The 14,618-nt window shown below is 34.5% G+C and overlaps 1 protein-coding gene across 1 annotated transcript in view; it reads right to left on the bottom strand.

Moving 5' to 3' along the window:
* LOC149482267 (uncharacterized) overlaps positions 1 to 14,618 on the bottom strand; it is a 38,472-nt gene that overhangs the window by 13,764 nt on the left and 10,090 nt on the right. The window contains exon 3 of the mRNA XM_089703885.1: positions 364 to 571. Within this exon, the coding sequence (XP_089560011.1) occupies positions 364 to 571 (208 nt within the window). The remainder of the gene's footprint in view (positions 1 to 363; positions 572 to 14,618) is intronic.

Here is a 14,618-nt window from a genome sequence, read left to right as displayed (position 1 = left end):
TGCTACAAAAAGCTGTAGCTCTACAACGTTTCTTGCCCGATCTTCTTAAACATTGCTCCTTTAAATACAATGCAATATGTAACAACATTAATTCACATACTATGAACTGTCCTCTTGTTCTTAAACAAAGTTATAAGTCTACGTTTGAGTGTATTTTTTTTTTAATTCCGAAACAATTCCAATATCATTATTTTGATTGAGTGCTACGAGCTACGACTTCCTGCAACTTATTTGATATTATAAAATTGGGGATGCACTATTTTCCTGCGCTTTTTTACGCGGGTGAAATACTTATTGCTCCATGGAAAAAAAATAAGTGCATAAGGTTTCAGTCAAGAATCAGTATAGAAAGGGGAAAATTACCTGCAGAAGTAATAGGCTTCAGATCAGGCGGTGAGAGGTGTGGTAAGGAGTGGTGGGTTGTTTGCGAGGGTGGTGGAGGATGCGGTGATGACGCTGGTGATCCCGGCTTATCCCTCTTCCCCTCCGCCTTCACTGGCGTCTCCCCGGCTTTCTGCTGCGCCAGCCGCTCCTGCTTGCGGAACTTTGCGCGCCGGTTTTGAAACCATACCTGAAAAATAGATGTGTTTGAGGTTAATAAATTCTCGTTCTTTTGGTGCTTATCGTTTATCCAATTTCCGAATGTGCGTATTGTGTGTATTATGAATTATGATAATGATTTAAAGTTGATGAAATTACTATTAATACTTTTTCGCCTATATTAAATGATCAACAAGCATTCAATCTATTAACAAGCATTCAATCTATTATAATATAGTTCTAACTATGAGATATTTATCATAACTGGGCAGTTAGCGCGTCACACTGTTAGAATTTAGAATATCCTCGTAAACATTTTGGCTATGAATATCTTCTGAGTTCTGATTTACAAAGCAACCGAAGTAATTATCTTACCGTGCACAGACTATTAAATGAGATTTGGTACATTAACATTGAATAGTCCGTTAAATTCAAAGGTCTGTCTATTAGTGCATGCTTAAATTAACCAACGTAATTTTATGTGGAATACATAACACATACTAAAAAAAAATCAAAACAGTTGAAGTAAGATTTACATACAAAATCTCGAAACAGACAGCTATAAAAACTTGAATCCGAACGGGCTTGCAGAAACGCATCCTCATAGCACGAATTTTAATGCAAACCGTTTTATATTCGTTCCAATGCGCGCAAATCCGAATTGATCGTAATTCAATTTCATGCGAGAGATAATTGCAACTGCCACTGGCGCTGATTGGGCAATGTTCGAGTAAAAAACGCCTCGTCACGAGTATCCCACTGTCGACAATCATACGCACGCACTGTTTGTTCATCCACGTCCTCTCTGATGATGTTTGCTCGCTTTTATGTTTTTTTACTTAATTTAATTTATTCGTCTCCCTTACTAATAAAGTAATGATACATTTTAATACAAAATATATGAAAAATTAGATAATAGATATTCTTAAACACGTTTAACGTTAATACACGTGACGCATACGTACAATCTGCGTAATTCTTGGCAGTGATATTGACCGACGTTAATGAACTTTACTGTTCTAGAAGCCGAATAAATACTTCATTATTATACCAATTCGTCATATCCAACATTTGGCCATACATCATGAATACCTTTCATCAGACGTCTTCAAAACTCGTGTTAGTCATGTAACTATTAGTTATCCACTACAAGTTCATCAAATGACTTAACAATTGTATTTAGACTTTCTCATCTATTTAATTTGTTACTTATTTATGTTTATACCAAATTTTTCAATATTGGTCCATAATTTTTTTCATTTTAGCAGCAGCAATACATAAAATATAATATGTAACAAAATTAGCAGTAATGAGTAACACATTTCCTAATTACAAGGAAACTTGCAGCCATTTCAATATCCATAGGTAACGGACACTTTATGAGACGTTTGACATTGGAATCGAAATATATCGGTAGCAGTAGGTAAAACGAAGGGTATAGTTTGTCTTGTGTCACAGCGACCGGCACCTGCTATGCATCTTGTGAAGGTGCATCCGCACTACATCATGCACTATGACATATGGCAATCACAATTATGATGCGAATACTTGGCAGTTGGCTCGAGTCTCCCCACATCTCCCAAACCCACATATGCAAATATACATTAGAACAACAATATAGCTGGAAATTGTTCTGGGATTGTTAAATTTGTTAAAAGCAGAATATAAACACACAAATTATTATAATTTATGGTGTGGTTAATTTAGTTGACTTCCATTTGCTCACTATGTAAGAAATTTTATGTAGGTAATCTGTAGAGTTCACAATCACGACTATCATTTAACCTTTATTTTAATTCGTTCAGTTGATCCGTTCTGTTACATTTTACATAATTCAGTATTAAATATATTATGTATCTTTAAACATGCTACGAGAAGAACAAGATGATTACAATGTGTTAACGTAAATGACAATGTTTTAGCTGAAAATTGTACAAAATATTTCAGAAAAGAAAATAGACTCATTAATCATTATCATAACAGTGTAGTTCACTGATCATCTCAAGCTTTGTTCACGAAAAAAATAGTGTTATTATGTGGTTTGCTGGCAAATGAGTTAAAGTATCGATGGATAGGTTTAATTTATTACATATTAGATTCAGTATGAAGCATAACTGATGTATTCAACGGATTTATTAGCGTATTTTATTACACAAGTACACATGGCATTTTTGGGGTAATTGTTTTACTAGTTTTATTGTGATTAAGGAACACAATATGTAATCTCCTAAATATATACATATATAACACAAGTTATTTATGCTTTGAATATTTTCAACCGACTTCAAAAATGTTTTGAAACGATGTTGATGATTCTTTCTTTATTTGCAAGATGTGATTTCCGTGATTCCATACAATTTGAAGTCAGTTAAGGTTTTGTCAAAATATTTATAAAGAATATAGATCCACTTTTTGTTTTTTGCACATATTATGATACCTAGCGTTCTAACATACGAACGGCAAGTTGTGAACGGCAGAGGCCGTTGCTTGCCGTTCGTCTGTAAGAACTCTAAACAGCTAGTCAGTTTTTGTAATAAATTATCGGAAATCCTGATATCCCTAATATTCCTTATGTATTAATATAATATTATAAATATCTCTATGTATCTCTTCTTTACGCCGAAATTGCTGAACTGATTTCCATGAAATTTGGTATAAAAATAGTTTGAGATCTGAGGTTTTATCGCGGAAATCGCATGGAAAAGAGAGATATGTGGTATTTAATTTGACTACGCGGGTGAAGCCCCAACTAAATCTTGTAGATTATAAAGATTAAATAATGTGACATTACAGGCTTGTTTCTTCAATTACTTCTATTATTTAAAATATTGAAGAAAGATAGCAACAATTCGCCCACCTGTACCGGATCAAATTGAGCTCATGGTTGATTCGATCACGAAATAAAAGATTTCTAAAGTTGATCATTTCCCTGAAATCTAAGAGAAAATCAGTTCTTCCAAGTGTAAAGGTCCCACGTACGTGCCCAGGTTAACCAAGCGGGAAGGCTCGCCGGCGTCGACTAACGAACGCGCCTCGCTTGATTGGAGCTCGCGGGTCACGGACTCACGGAGCGATCGCCCAGAGCACCACGCCTTCCGCATTATTTCCGAATTGGAAAAAATCAAAGCTCCAACGTATGCGGCATCCGCAAACAAACAAATAATACAGAACCACCGCCAATACAAATGAGTAGCGATACGATATACGGCGAGCGGAATGCGAAGTCGCTGTGGATCCGAGCGTGGGCTCGACGCAAATAAACGTCCGCCGATGTGTTTGTAGAAATTTGTTGCGATGTTTATCGAATGAGATGCGTGCCTCTAATGTAAATATTGCGTTACAATTTACTGGTATTATTTCCAATCATTTTATCAAACAAAGCTGACATTTTAAGAACAAAATGTTATGATCCTACGATGTAGCTTAAACCCACATAGCTGATTCATAATAGTTAATTAATAATGCTAACCAATACACAAGATAAACTACACATAATATCTCAATCAAACGTCCTTTAACGCAAACTATATTCCAACAAATGCCAATAATAAATAATGGCAATGGGCAATTAAGCTCGGGGTCAGAACAATCGGCTGGGCATCGAAATGCACTTTGCAAATGAACCAAATAGGGCGGGGGCGGTGCGGGCCAGTGAAATGTAATTAAACACGAGATGCACGCGCTCAGATGCAGCCTCCGATCTGTGCCAGATGCGATGCTGATAAGCGATTGTATCATCATTAATGAAATGAAATTGATTAGTGTTGCGTTCTATTATTTTAGAATGTTATTGGGTAGACTAAACTAGTGGTAACCAAGAAACAAACAAAAATAAACATGAAAAAAAACAATTCATCTAGATTTTGTTTTAACAGATAAAAATAAGGAGAGAGAATAATTAACAGTATATATCAATGTTTAATTCAAAAGAAAGAGAAACATATGATGTTAAGTGATTAAATGCACGTAGTAGGCTTTTGCAAGTAGGACTTATAAACCGTGTTTAAAAACGTTTTTTCAATGGCACTTCATTTCATTTACAGAAAAACCCATTGATTAAACACACTTATTTCTCGTATATGACTTATTTCCCGCAAACAAAATGTATTGTCACAGAAACAACGTGTGTTGACAGTTCAACCGTGGACACCTAACACAAACCGCGAGGGTAGTTTGTGCAAACAATGGCGAACAACGGTTTAGTATTAAAATAAACAGAGTTTCGCATCGCCATGTGCGCTCTGACGGGCGAACTGTAAACAGCGGCTAATGTATTCAACGGAACCTTGCTGCCAAACTTCACCAGTCCTCGCCGAAACTCAAGCCTGTTAACAGTTGAACGTACCGCTTTATCTGAATATCATAAATGTTTCAAATGCTACTGACATACCCGAAATACAAGTACCAAAAACGTAATTTTCTATTCAATAAGCTCCATTTCTATCCAAGAAATACAGCTTTATCATTTAAGGAAGCATTTGCTCAATACAAAATGGGATAAGTATTTGCTTAATAGTAAAATATAGGCACGATTACAAAATAATCCGTAAAAGTAGTGAATACTCTCACCGTTTTTCTAGTTGCAAGACATGAATAAATTTAAAAAATAATATTTAACTATAGTACTAAAAATATACTTTAATACAATTTTAAACACATAACAAGGTTACGTTAAGTTACAGAACCGCAACTGTGAAAACGTTTGCACAGTCTATCTGTACATAGAGGTCGGGTCGAGCGTCTTTATTTGACACGTTGTAACCATCGAGGCGTATGAAAAACGAGAGGCCGCGCGGAATGATCTAATTGTATTCATTAGCCGGGACCGGGCGCGCAAATATTGGCTGAAGCCGGCATAGACTCGCCTGGGGCTCTCCGCACTCCGCCCTGAACCAACGCCTTTCATCTATATCTGTAGAACTCTCTAGATTAAACTCTAGGAAGGTGCTTTTAAATCTTTATTTTATGTGCGGTTTAAGGAACAGCGTGTTCTTTTCTCGTTGACTTTTTCATTTATTCGTCTGGAAACGTTATAATTTTCTCTAAGTAATTATTGCTATTTATACTTTAACTAATTGTTACGATTTTTCATCACAATATATTCATCTTTAAGAATATATTGATTTTTCAACTAGGTACTAACTATTACCTAGTTGAAAAATCAGAAACATATAAATAACTAAAATGTAGCATATATCAATAAGATCTAAGAATGTGAAGTAAAAATATAGTAATTTACAAGCAATGTCGGTAAAGATTAAAAACCAGTAACAAAGTACAATTTAATAAACTATTTATCCAATAAAAGATAGCAAAAAGTTAATCAGTCGTCAGCAGAGCGGCCGAGCGATCAAACACCAAACACACCCTCCTGTTTATACTTAGCGGATGAAAAGGCAACATCGAACGCCCCGGAATAATATTAGCTACCCTCAATAATCCATCCAACTTCAACATCATAATTTCGACTGCCAAAATAATCTCTATCACCATCAATATAGCCTACATTTTAGCTTGCGCAAATGTAACTTGTTAAGCCATTCTATGATCGTAAGTTTTTTTTACTAACCGGTAACATGTGTTAACATTTGCTTATAATCCAAGATTAACACATCATAATAAAGAGATGAATACGTAGTTTACTTAGTCCGTATGTCGACGCTATTCAACAGTATTTAGTGAACAGGTCTGTGCGATTAATAAATACAGTGTTAAATAAATAAATAAAAAATCAAAACTAAAGTTACATCTTTATTCTAAATATCACGGACCTAGTAATTTCTCTATTCTCATTCGTTTGAAAATAATGCCACTAATGAGACGAGAACATCAAATTAATATTTACAAAGAATAACTAACAATATTCCGTCAAGGGTAAATGATCATAATCATAAACATTATTATTTCAAATTAATTTCTGTACGAAAAGCTCTTATCAAAAGTGTAAAAATCTTTAAACCAACTTTGATCTCTTATAGATATCAATTGATAAAGATAAGCTGTAGTCTTACCACATACCTACCACAGAAAATATATTACTAGTAGTCTGACTGTTAGTCTACACTGGTTAGGTAGAGTCGCTACAAAAGACAATTCCACCTAAAAAAACATTCTCAAATTTAATTTCATCAGATCACGTGACGCAGCTCCTTTTTTGTAGCAAGTCAATGAATTTTTAATGTTCCTATGTCCTGGTTGCAAATAGTTGGCCAGTGTAAGCCCGCGACAGATGTGACCCTCGTGAAACACGCTCCATTACCTACAGAACTGTATCCGTGGACCGATCCTTTCATAAACATTTTTATTTATGTTACTCAAATGTGCACTATCACTTCTATTATCACCAATATTTTTTTACGCTTGATGTAAAATAACATCATTTCATTGATGCATTGATTGAATTTTATTAAGTTTACTTGTTCACTTGTCCTTAGCATTTGTATAGTAAAATTTGGGAAATGTATGTGATATTTTAAACTAGTTACCTATGAAATCATATTATTCTATATCACTTAGCAAAGATTTTATCTACGCCTCTTCTTTAGAAATTAAAAAGATAATTAACTAGAGCTGATAACTAAAATCCATATAAAGCTCTATCCATAAAAATCTATAACCTACACCAATTTCAAACACAATAAATCATTCGCTGATTAACCCGGCACTTCCATGTTCGACATTGAAATTAAAAATGGTACAGATTCGAATCAAATTGACAGATCACCGTGATCATGCGTGCACGCTTCCGAGACAATACGCTAATCAGTTGATCTAACGGCACGTGACACGGCAAATAAGCGATACAGATCGGCAGATGTTACCTACAATCATTGAATACACCCTTGTACTAATTTCTCGTCGCACTTAAAATTAAGGTCAAAATTTGTACTATTAACTAGATGATATTATGAACTGGCTTCATAGATTTTTAATTCGTACAGAGTTACAATGTAGCTCTACATTTTTAGGGCTAGATATAATTTTTTGTATATAAATAGTATTTTATTTTTATGATATAATAATTTGAAACATACGCTTTTAGCACTTTACACATTTCACCATAAATACATGAACCTATTTTAAACTGTTGTTTTTTTTTTTTAAATAAATGAGTTTTATTTTTAGTCTTGAAGTAAGTATAAGGTATGTAGCCGGATAAAAAATGAATTTATATAAAAAAAAAATCTCATGTATTTATTACCCATGCAATCATCCATGGCTTTCAAATTTTAATTCATGTTTTTGAAGGTACTTAAACAACCAACAGATGGATATCTCATATTTTGATAGACTCTCAGTTTATTATATGAACGGAGTGAGCGTTAAATGATTCGAGAACTGGTTGATTAATGTACTACGTGGGGAAGAAAAATGAAATAATGTATTGTTAATGCGCAGACAATATCGGCACTTGTCCCTCGCACTAAATGGTTTGTGAACGAAGCCATCGTTACGAAGGGGTCAGAATCACTTTAAATAACGATTCGACTACGATTTTTTTAATAAATGTGATATTATAATACTCTTGATATAATATACTAACTACAATAATATATTAATCCATCAGTCCTCGGAATCACAGACACAATAGAAAATCTATTGTGTCGCGCCCCGATCGGGGCTTACGGTGGTCAATGGGTTAAAGTGCAAAATTGTAGAGCTCAGTTGCCAATTGTAAATTTTGTTTTTATGTAGGTTTTGAATACCTTGTATTAGATAATATTTTCTGTTGAAACTACCGCAGTACCTTACCCTTCTAGCTCCTTAAAGATTTCCGCAAAACAATTCGGCCATAATAGCCATATATTCATATCGTACGATAGTTTTTGACATTTCGCCTATGTTCCCCTCCTATCCATTTGGGTAAGTTATGTGACATTGCTATTTTATCTTTTACATATTTGTGTGTATCTTAGTGTATTCGTGTAATAATACCGACCGAAGTAATAAGGAACCAAGTGAATATCTATTTGATTAGTTTAAACCATGTCTAAACCTACAAAATCTTTATAAACTTCTTAATTGTATACTTTGTTACCAACTAAAATTAATATCAATTTAATTAACTTCAAAATTTAAGAGTACATAACATTTTCATCTTTAAAATTAAAATAAAAGGACCTTTCCTTTTATTTTAATTTTATCTGTTAAAAAAATACTTCTACCTATAAGTAACTAATAGACTACAGGCCCGTGTTGAAAAAATTATGGGTCATTTGACCCACCAGGTGACCTATCTAGAACGATATAAGAGCATAAAATAATAAGATTCAGCACTATGACGTCACTTGTAAGCTGTCCACCTGAGTGCAGATGAGAATTCGAAGGTTCAGGTAGAGATTTTCTCCCCTTGTCTCCATGATTTTTGTACGGCGTTGCGGAATAATTGATTAAAAGTAGTATAGAAATAGTATGACACAGATGCCGTACAAAATCAAATGACCAAATTTACCCCGGCAACTGTCGAAAAATAAAAATAAATTCCGACTTTGTGGACCACCATTTTTGTACGGCATCTGTGTCATACTATTTCTATACTGCCATTATTCCGCAACGCCGTACAAAAATCATGGAGACAAGGGGAGAAAATCTCTACCTGAACTTTCGAATTCTCATCTGCACTCAGGTGGACAGCTTACGAGTGACGTCATAGTGCTTAATCTTATTATTTTATGCTCTTATATCATTCTAGATAGGTCAGGTGGTGGGTCAAATGACCCATAATTTTTTCAACATGGGCCTGTAGTCTATAACTGAATACTTTACCATGAACACAAACTATAAATAATTTTCATAACGTGTGAAAGTAACGCATAAGGGTGCACTCACACACATCAGTCACCGTCACGGCACCGATGACTGATCGGTGACGGTTTGTGTACGTATCCACAAACACCAGTCACCGTCATGTTGTCCGTCAGTCACGTCGCCGGTTTGACTGAATCATTGAACACATACATCAGGTTAGTCAGTGATTAGACGTGTGTCACGCTAGAGAACATGTAGCAATTATTGACGGTAGCACGACGCTGACTGAACTGAGACGTGACGGCACCGGGTGAGTGGGGATAAAAGTATGATACATGTATGGAAAGATTATTTGACGTGCCTGACCGGTGACGTCACTGATAGATTTCGTGCCGGCGACTGTCGTGTGGGAACAGAGTCATACTAGAACTATTGATACATATTTTTTTTTAATCCTGTCCGGTGACGTGCCGTGACGGTGACTGATGTGTGTGAGTGCACCCTAAATATTACTATAACTCCCTTGACACTCTAAAAGTAATTCCATGCCGTATAACAATTTTCTCCATTGAAATTGTAGTTTTATTTTATAAGGGATGCACTTGATCCCATGGCGTCTCCAGGGACTGCGCAAATCGCGAGCTAAATGAAAAATAATTGTGGGAATGTAACATGTCTGATGTCCCTCTTGAAAATAATCATAACTGATAAAAAGATTTTCTCACGTTTAATGACAAGGCTATAAATATAACTTTATTGTGGGTTAAACCAAAACATAATACTGTGGTTTTATATCCTACTAATATTGAAAACGCGAAAGTCTGTGAGGATCGAGGGATGAATTATGCTGTCACGTAAAAACTACTGAATCGATAACAATAAAATTTGGTTTGTAGATATCTGAAGACCCAAAATAAAACATCTAAGGCTACTTGTTATCCACTATAGTTATTCATTTAAAACGCGGGTGAAGTCGCGTGCGGAAATCTAGTACAAATTAATGATATTATCGATCGAATACAGTCCTTTTTTATTTTATACATTTTATCTTTATAATAATTTAGTAACTTAACGTAATAATATATTATATAAGTCCTAGAAGAAGGTTGACGCCTTTTTTTAATAAACTTTTAATATCAGATAAATTACATTTTTTATATCTTGATAATTTTAACAAATAACAAATACATGCTTATTTTTAATGCTGCTACAGCATGAGACTATGAGATGCACTAGAGTATATCTACCTATATCTACCCTAATAATACTGTTGTTGATGTTGCAGTGTTTATAATATAATGAAACCGATGAAGAAATGTAGAATAAAGTAAAGCTTTTTGTACAATAGTATGTATCATGTTACCTATATTTAACCGTGTATTGTGTATTGCCTAGTATTGAATTGATAGTATAGAATATAGATAGCCAGAGGCGGCTCGCCCTAAGGAGCGCTGGTGCAGTGAACTCCCATAAATAATTATAATAAAATCATACTCCTTAATTTAATTATTAACATTAATTATTACTATTTAAAATCAATCGTAATCTTTAAAACTACTGTTAATATCAATGAATATATCCATCATTCCATCATCCCATACACCTGTATAATACCTACTGTATTATGTAACGCGCGAAGCGGTGCGCTCACGATTGCGCTCCAATGAAAAAAGATTTAGTACATTTCCTAATACGAAATCCAATAGGAGTGAAAGAGAGGGTTTTGCCAGAGCCCTGCGCGTGAAACAAAAGATTTTCTATGGAAAAGTAGCAAAATTCGGTGCGCCGCACCCGCAAACGTTGCCGGTTCGTTTTTACCGCCCGGCAGGACAGCGATTGCGACGTTGCCAGTTGCTACGTCTATAATATAAACAAACACTCGACTCTCGAGTCAACTTCAATGCACGCGCGCGATTCATGCAATTTTCTAATTAAAATTATAAAATACGTGTTGAAATAGCCTGTACTTATCAGTATTACTTGTGAGTGTTAAAATGAACAATAATTATAATGTGGCGTTCATTAAAAAGTGTGATAAAACGTTACAAATTCGGCTTGAATGTAAAGCTAAGGGACCGCCACGGCCTGAACTTGATCTTACGCAAAAATGTACGACAAAAACGAAAACATAATATGCGCGTGTGTTTAAATCTGAACAATATGTAAAAAAAACCGTGGTTGTGTGGTTGTGATGAAAGCAACAACAGATATTTACGAATGTCTTGTCGCTTTAAGTTATAGATATTTTTGCACACCAAAAAGAAAGACGTATGTAGGTATTTCCTTTATAGGTAATTTTTTTGATAAATGTACTGCTTTACACCATGTATTTTCAGTGTTTTATTTCAAGTGAACACCCATAAAATTTTGTCACGAGCCGCCTCTGTAGATAGCCAAATAGAAATATTTTATTTTAATTCTATTTTATAAATATGAATATTTATATTATGAATTGCAATACGAAAATCACTAAATTCGCTACGTATTTGTGTATCTATTATAGATTATTTTACTGTCGCGGAATATTCATTCAAACTGTAAAAAGATGAGGGTAATAACTTTTGAGGGTAGAATCGTATTAAGATAATAAGTTAATGATAAATGCATTGGGAAGTGCGGAATGACACCTCGTATCGTCTCCGCATTAGCAAGCCCTCTATTTCCATTTTAATAATTTTAAGTGCTCTCTGCTCTATATTCGAATGAGCTTATTTATGGATACTTTTCTAACGATTTAAACAAAAATGTACCATTGACATTATTTATGGCATTTTACTACGAGATAGTACTATATAAAAAAACTTTCAATTGAGGTCTATACTTTCTACGGTGATAATAGGTACTAATTCATGCAAAAATATTGTCTTTATTCTTAAAATAAATTCATTATTTTCTTCCATATTCTTGACCAGACATTAACTATTTAGCTTCCCAGTACAAGGACCGCCGAAGTCAATAATGTGACAGCGGAATAAACAGAATAATATTGCAACAAACGTCATGTAGGATCGCACGCATCCCGTGGGAGACACAGGTCACGGGCTAGGACGTAATCGTGCGTACGATCGCAGCTTCCCACGATACGATATACTGAGCTACCGTATCGAATGTCACGCCCTTCATGTGTATTAACGCACGAGCCGTGCTTTGACATCCTCATTACATTATCAACAAGCTTTTTCCACGATAGTACCGAGCAGATAAGGAACTGTGTTAAATTTGATTATTGGTAAGAGATAAATTATATAATGTGCTTATGTGTACACACCAATATATGAATCTATTTTTATCCTACAGCGAAGCTTTTAAAAGAATTAGGATTTTAACATGCTTTTGTCTTCAACTTCTATATATCTCCTATAAGAAATATAATATCTGCAATGCTTTTTAGAATTTTAAGTAACAATTTAGGTAACATTTATTTTCTTTTGAACGAGCAACGGAACCTATTCTAATATCCCCGCTAATTGTAAAGAATATATATTCACAGTGTCTCTTTGCTACTTATTTCAATCTCTAACACCCAAAATGTAATCTACATAATATCTCATATAGGATGAAAACGTCAAGCCAACGTTAAGTGATTACTAAGCCTGCCGCGAACCGCAATCAACGCTATTAACTACGGGTCCTAGTTTCATTTAGAGGTCATTACGTTTGACAAACATTCAAATAAAACCACAAATCATTTTGGTAGAACTTGGCACAGTCTTCGTGTAATAATTAGGGCAAATTGTGCTCATTTATGACATACGAAATGAAGAAATATAATGTGTGAGTTTGGAATTAATTGTTTCTGAAAGTCGACTATGCTTTGCACTTTTTACGAGAAAGTAATGAGATTTTGATCTGTACTTTTATGTAAAAACATAAAAATAAACTATAAACATCGTGAAAAGTAAAAACTAGATAAAAGAGATGTATGTTTGTACCCTGTGTTTGTACCAATAAAATAAGAAAATCAAAACGTATTAACAAAACATATATATAATATACATAGGTATAAACTTGTAATCCTACTAATCCGGTGCGATCAGATCACATCACAAACAATGCAGTGCATTAATAAAATTTCATACCCCATTAAAGCAAGTTATAACAAACAATTTGTGGCAAGTGCGTCGAATCGCACGCGCAAGCTCTCGAGGCCGCGTGGCAGGCACGCGCGCGCGCCACCTGCGCGGCTGAGGGCTGAGGGAATCATTGTCGCATGTCATGGGCCTATATACAAATATATGAAATGTTGTTTGATATCACGGAGGAGATAATATTAAAATATTTATAATTTATTATCTAAATATTAATCAGAATATTGAAAAGCGTTGGCACTATGTAGAGCTAATTCATTGTAATAATTTCTTTGAATTGCCACGTATACCAAAAAATATGAACGAATTTTAGAACCAGTAGAATTTTATCAAAAGAGTGAGTCATCAAAATAGATAGATATCTCCTAGATTAACCAATTACAAGAAAGTAATTTTGTGCCATTTCATTTCATAGTTGAGCTTCCATGAAAGAAGAATACTTATTGCATTTCAGCTAATTATTTTGTATTAATGAGATAACATTCAATGTTACTAAACAAAACAAAGAAACAACCAAATCTAATACTGCAAAAGGTGCAACGTTATTCCAAGCAGCCTTTCGGTCCCCAGGGTTCCTGAGGTAAGATCTAAGACATGGAGCTGGATTGACATTTTGCTGGCATTCCCGCCGGTGGCTGTGTCAATCTTTATTGCATAGCTGGGGCATACAGGCCGCCGTCAAGTGTCATATTGTAGATGACCAGCACTCAGACTATTGGGACAAACCCCTATAACTCGAGTGAGATTATAAGATGAGAAATCGTATTGCAACAAGACATTTTTGTTTGATCGTAAAAATGAATATGGATAGAGCAATAATCACGAATTGGTTTTTGAGGCGAATTTATAATTTATATTTTGAGTAGTGGGTGAACCTATAATAGAGGTATAAAGTTTATTGTTTCCAAAAACCAAATCTTTTAATTTGAAATCTTTGCCCAATAAGAATAATTTGTATCTGAGAAAATTTATTGTATGTAGGTATGTAAAGCAGTAGAAATGAATGAATTAAAGTAAAACATTGTATTACATTGTTCAATGTTTTAGTTCTACGTTACAAAAGTAAATTATAATCGTTACTACAATTCTCCCAAACCATCTAACCTGCAGCAATGAAACCAAAACATTTGTAATCACATAGATATTTATCGACTCGGACGGAACCGTATCGTGATGGATTAAATTGCCCTGTCCCTATGACAACGTGGGCACGGAAAAAACACCTCGTGTATTATATACCAT

Source organism: Colias philodice, chromosome 15 (assembly GCF_061535455.1).
Source record: "Colias philodice isolate Cphi_HAF_F1 chromosome 15, ilColPhil1 Martin Lab GWU primary, whole genome shotgun sequence".
Lineage (NCBI taxonomy): Eukaryota > Metazoa > Arthropoda > Insecta > Lepidoptera > Pieridae > Colias > Colias philodice.
This window is presented reverse-complemented; position numbering and strand designations above follow the sequence as displayed.